The sequence below is a fragment of the Apium graveolens genome, chromosome 2 (assembly GCF_009905375.1).
Source record: "Apium graveolens cultivar Ventura chromosome 2, ASM990537v1, whole genome shotgun sequence".
NCBI lineage: Eukaryota > Viridiplantae > Streptophyta > Magnoliopsida > Apiales > Apiaceae > Apium > Apium graveolens.
The window spans coordinates 34,028,226-34,033,411 of record NC_133648.1 but is presented as its reverse complement, the minus strand read 5'-3'; the positions used below and the strand labels follow the sequence as shown (position 1 = coordinate 34,033,411).

The 5,186-nt window shown below is 39.5% G+C and overlaps 1 protein-coding gene across 1 annotated transcript; it reads right to left on the bottom strand.

Annotated features, from left to right (window-relative positions):
* Window positions 1-1,632: 1,632 nt before the first annotated feature.
* On the bottom strand, window positions 1,633-2,937 carry LOC141707264 (uncharacterized). Its single transcript, XM_074510325.1, has 4 exons — window positions 2,623-2,937; window positions 2,451-2,543; window positions 1,912-2,052; window positions 1,633-1,815 (listed from the first exon to the last, which is right to left on the bottom strand). Exons 1-4 carry the CDS (start codon window positions 2,845-2,847, stop codon window positions 1,774-1,776), a joined length of 501 nt encoding a protein of 166 aa, XP_074366426.1. The 5' UTR covers window positions 2,848-2,937; the 3' UTR covers window positions 1,633-1,773.
* Window positions 2,938-5,186: the final 2,249 nt, after the last annotated feature.

Below are 5,186 nucleotides of genomic sequence, written 5' to 3'. Positions count from 1 at the left end.
AGCATACACAGTCTGCATGTTACTCTCAGCAGTGAGCAACGGTGGTTCTTCCTTAAGGAAGCGATCCATATGCAACGTGGTCAGATAAAAGTGCATCTTTTATTGCCAACGTTTGAAGTTCGTTCCGTTGAACTTCTCAGGTTTTTCAGCATGTGCAGCAGGCACAGTTGGCATAACAGGTGCAGCAGGCACCACGGGTGGAACAGATGGTACGTGCGTCTGTACTACAGGTGTATGCACACCAGTAGGCACCGCAGGTATGATCGGAGGAGTGAATCCTGCCGATATCTGTCCAAGAGGAACACTAAACTGTCCAATGACAGTGTGTCCCACAGGCACATGTCCCGAAGGCACATGTCCCGAAGGCACATGTCCAACAGGCGTTTGACCCCCATCAGATCGTACGATCCGTGCGTTAGGGTTAATCGGCTGCTGGTGAACCCCATCAGATCCAGTGATCTGTGCGTTGGGATCAGCCGTCATGTTCATCGAATCGTTCACAGTTTGGTTCTCCATCGATCTGTTACTCAACAAAACAAGCAGATACAGATGTATCAGTCACAGATGTATATAAAATAAATAGCTTTAAGATTGTGAAAACAATCTGCGATTAATACAAATAATCAAACAAGTGTGTGCGTGAGTAAACGAAATCAAACGGAGGAAGAAAAGATATAAACAGAAGAGAGATCCTCGAGTCCAGTTGAAACTGTCTCCTTAAAGCTATTTCGCCTCTCACCGTATGTGCGAGTCGATAGCCTCCCAGGATAAAACGAGGTAGCGGCGGCGTTACGGATAACGAGCACCTTCAGCGAGCTTGAACGGGCACGAAACTATCACCGAGAGAGAGAGATTTGTGTTTAGAGACGAATATGTTTTTGGTGTGTCTAACCCTAACGCCCTAGAGGTGTTTATATAGGTGTAGATAGACTTGTGCGCTACTCTTTTCCATAATTAAATATCATTAATTATGGAATCGGTGTAATACTTGCAAGCTACTCTATTCCATAAATAATCTGAAACAGAATCAGATTGAATATATCAAGACATACACCATATCAATTAATCTGAAACAAAATCAAATTAATTTATGCCATAATATTTGAGCCAAATTCTAATGGAAAATAATAATTTCCATTATTAAGAGAATATCATCATATCTCACACATCTTTTAGTCATAATGCTCAAAAATATGACTTACCAATATGGGACTTATACCCATATTTTCCAACAATGTCAAGCTGCAGATAGGTCCCTATTTGCATGCTTAAAAAGGATCTCAAGTTTGGCCTTGTTAGAGTTGTGCAGTAATGGGAAACGTGCATCCATGTTTACCTTCTTTGTTAATACCGTTATATCAGTATGACTTTGTCTTCAACTTTACAAATTTTTATTAAGTTCTTTCTCAATGCAGCCTGCAGGGATCCTTATTTGCTGATAGTTGATGACATTCTACGAATATAGCTGCAGCACGTTTCCTCTATGATTACAGAAAGATGGAAATCGATTATTGTACAATATTATTTGGTTATTTTGTTAAATAATATAGACTGCAAATGTTGAAATTTAATTATGGTAATGTTAGTTTCCAAGGATCAGTTAAAGCATATTCATTTTTCTAAAAGAATGAGTGAAGAACGTTTTCAACTTCAATAACTTTATTGCCAGAACAGAACGCATCGAGTACATAAACATGTTAGGAACTGAAACTCCAACACAACATCTAATTTGATTGCTTGAGAAATTTGAAATGAAAATCCCAGGTACCCTCTTCAGTTTTCACTCCGTCCAGGCTTGTCAGAGACAAAATCTGCCTACAAAGTGCAAACAAAGCATTAAAGTTGTTTGTAAATATTATCATGTAACATAAGAACAAAAATTGTGTAAGCCACGGAATCTAGGTTGGCTACCATATTCCCAGAAGCCGGAATCCAATCATTAGTAGCTGGATTGCCCTTGCACGAGGCATGTAACTCATCAGTTATGGAATCTGAATCAAGACTGAAGGACTTGCCGCTGCTGCTGTCCATTTTGATGAACCCTGTTCCTGTCTGCAAAAATGATACAAGCTCTGATGTCTAATTTGTTGTATGCCGACGGTAGATAATTTTTCAGAAAGCAAACATTTGACCCGCAAATCATTAGACATTGGATGTGCAAATCATTATACATTTGAAGGGCAAAAGTACGAGTCATTAGACGACTTTCTAGCTGTGAAACTTAAAGTATTGATTGATTATAATTGAGTACATCCATTCATGAAACCAAAGCAAATGAAGCACCCTCAGTATATCCTTCTCAGAAGTAGTTTCAGGGATTTACGCAGACCCTACTCCCAGGAATAGAGAGGTTATTTCTGCGAATACTTAATACTAAAAAGAGCAGGTATACCGAGAAAATTTCTAGGAGACATAATAAGAGGTTAAAGATGCAGGTTAAAAGAGCTTACAGTGTGGTGCTGCTTGTCAACCCCAGTCAGATCCTTGTAGTACTCTGTCTCCACAAACTCTTCTGCTACTTCAGTTCCCATGTACACCAGTTTCTGCAACACAAGTAGACTTCTTCATCTCAAAATCAATTGAAACAAGCAATAAACCATAATCTAAAGATGATGAACAAACCTGCGGATCATCTTTCTCAAGATGTTGGAACTCAAGATATTCCGGAATAGCATCTTTTTCATGACCATCAAATTGTGCATCGTTGTACTTAGAAGAGTACTCACTGCGCTGAGGCTTAGCATGGCGATGCGGTGCAATACCATCAAAGTAGTCCCTCGTCTCCCCTTCGATCTTTGACGCTTCTTCGCTGGACAAACGGGCATCACTTCGACTTGGTCTTTCCATTTTTACCTTTGTTTTTTTTCTTCACTCTCTTCTTTTTTTAGTTGTTATTGATACAGAATGAGTGAATGAGGTTTATGTCATATCATAATTGCAGGTAGATATTTTTTTCAAACTGATGTCGATATTTAATTTGCGTCACCTAACGCATTTGAATTTTCTTCTTATCGCGTTAAAAATATAGGGGGTAAATTCAGTCAAAAAAAATATAAAATACACCGGTAAATGGCAATTCTGAGCGCATCTGATATGCTTTCTTATAAGTTATAAGTATATTGTATCTGTTGGGTTAATCTAAACTCAAAAAGTAGTTTTATTTTCTTGCTAAGTATTTGCTAATTATCTTATGGTTGATTTCCTACAAATCTGCAATCATATATTGGACATAGTCCACGCATGTGAGGAGATTTTGTAGGATCAGTAGAAAATAAATGATAGCTATGATACAGTTATTTTAGGAGTATAATTCTTGGGAATTCCTAATTTATAGGACATTTTCTGTGCCCTTTAATCTATAAATTTTAATGAGTTTTCTTTCAATAAAGCAAGTCGTTCAGAGTATTTTCTTTTCTCCAGTTTCATACATATACATTGTATGCAGTTTATTTTGTGTCAACACCTTGGTATCAGAGCTTGGTTATCCGGTTAATGCCCAAGTACATGCCTAGGACACAAACGATGGAGACAGCCAAGAATAAAGAGGGAACGATCAGTTTAAGTTACCCTATGCTGACAAGGGCAAACTACACAGCTTGGGCTATAAAGATGAAGGTATATATGCAGGCCCATGGTGTCTGGGAGGCTATATCGCCAAAGGACCCTAAATCATCAGTGGTTGATGACAAGATGGATAATATCGCTTTGGCTGCGATTTATCAGGCCATCCCCGAAGATGTACTACTTTCCATTGCCGATAAGGAAACTGCGAAGGAGGCTGTTAAGACCTTGTGCCAGGGTGCAGATCGAGTCAAAACAGCAAGGGTACAGACCCTCAAGGCAGAGTTCGAGGCGATGATTATGAAGGAGACAGACTCCATTGATGATTTCTCGATGAAGCTGAATGGATTAGTCACCAACATTCGTGCACTAGGGGAAATAGTTGCAGAAACCTACGTGGTTAAGAAGTTACTACGGGCAGTACCGACAAAGTTTCTACAGATCGCATCTACTATTGAGCAGTTTGGCAACCTTGAGACAATGACGGTGGAAGAAACGGTGGGTTCATTGAAAGCACACGAAGAAAGAATAAAAGGAAAATCTGAAACAGGGGGAAATCAGCTGTTGCTCACCAAGGAAGAATGGCTTGAAATAGAGAAAAATGAAAGCAAGTTGTTACTTACGAAAGAGGAATGGCTGAAGAGGTCGAATAAAGGAGGAAACGAGGCAACCTCACAAAAGTACAGAGGTGCACGAGACAAGAGTAAAATTCGTTGTTACAACTGTAGTGCGTATGGTCACTACGCGAGGGAATGTAAGAAACCTATACGGGACAGAGAGGTTAAGGAGGAAGCCAATTTCGCCCAAATCCCAAATGATGAACCGACGTTGTTAATGGTCAATTGTGAGAAACCTGAGAAAGTTACCTTGCTAATCAATGAGGAACGAGTAACACCCAGGCTGCACCAAGAGGACAAAGAAAAGGAGATGGAAAGACAATGGTGCAAGTAACCACATGTCTAGACAACACTCCAAATTTGATAGTATAGACACAAGAGTATCAGGTCAAGTGAAGTTTGGTGATGGCTCGGTGGTGAAAGTTAAGGGTAAAGGAACGATCACACTTAAGTGTAAGAACGGAGAAAGCAGAGCGTTGAAGGATGTGTACTACATTCCATCACTTCAATGCAATATAATAAGTCTTGGGCAACTTTCAGAAGATGGTTACAAGGTCACTCTCAAGGGTGAAAATCTCTGGGTTCATGAAGAACAAGGTACGTTATTTATGAAAGTTAAACGCTCTATGAACAGACTTTATAAAATTCTTCTTTACAGTGGTGAGTCTGAATGTTTGCTGGCAAGAAGCAAGAGCGAAGATTGGCTATGGCATCTTCGCCTAGGCCATGTCAACTTTAAAGCAATGAAATTGATGTCAACAATAAATATGGTACATGGCATGCCAAATATCAAACAACATACCGAAGTGTGTACTGGCTGTTTGATGTCAAAGCAAACCAGAAAGGCTTTCCCACATCAGTCAAATTTCTCTGCAAAGAAATCTCTTGAGTTAGTTCATGGTGATCTCTGTGGACCCATTACACCTAGCACACCTGGAGGCAATCGATATATATTTCTGTTGATAGATGATTATAGCCGTGTAATGTGGACTTATCTTTTGAAAAACA

Coding starts and splice junctions, on each gene's coding strand:
- LOC141707264 (XM_074510325.1), bottom strand. CDS start 2,847: ATGGAAAGACCAAGTCGAAGTGATGCCCGTTTGTCCAGCGAAGAAGCG. Junction 2,544..2,622: donor TTGAGAAAGATGATCCGCAG/GTTTGTTCATCA, acceptor CTTGTGTTGCAG/AAACTGGTGTACATGGGAAC. Junction 1,816..1,911: donor TTCCGGCTTCTGGGAATATG/GTAGCCAACCTA, acceptor TGCACTTTGTAG/GCAGATTTTGTCTCTGACAA.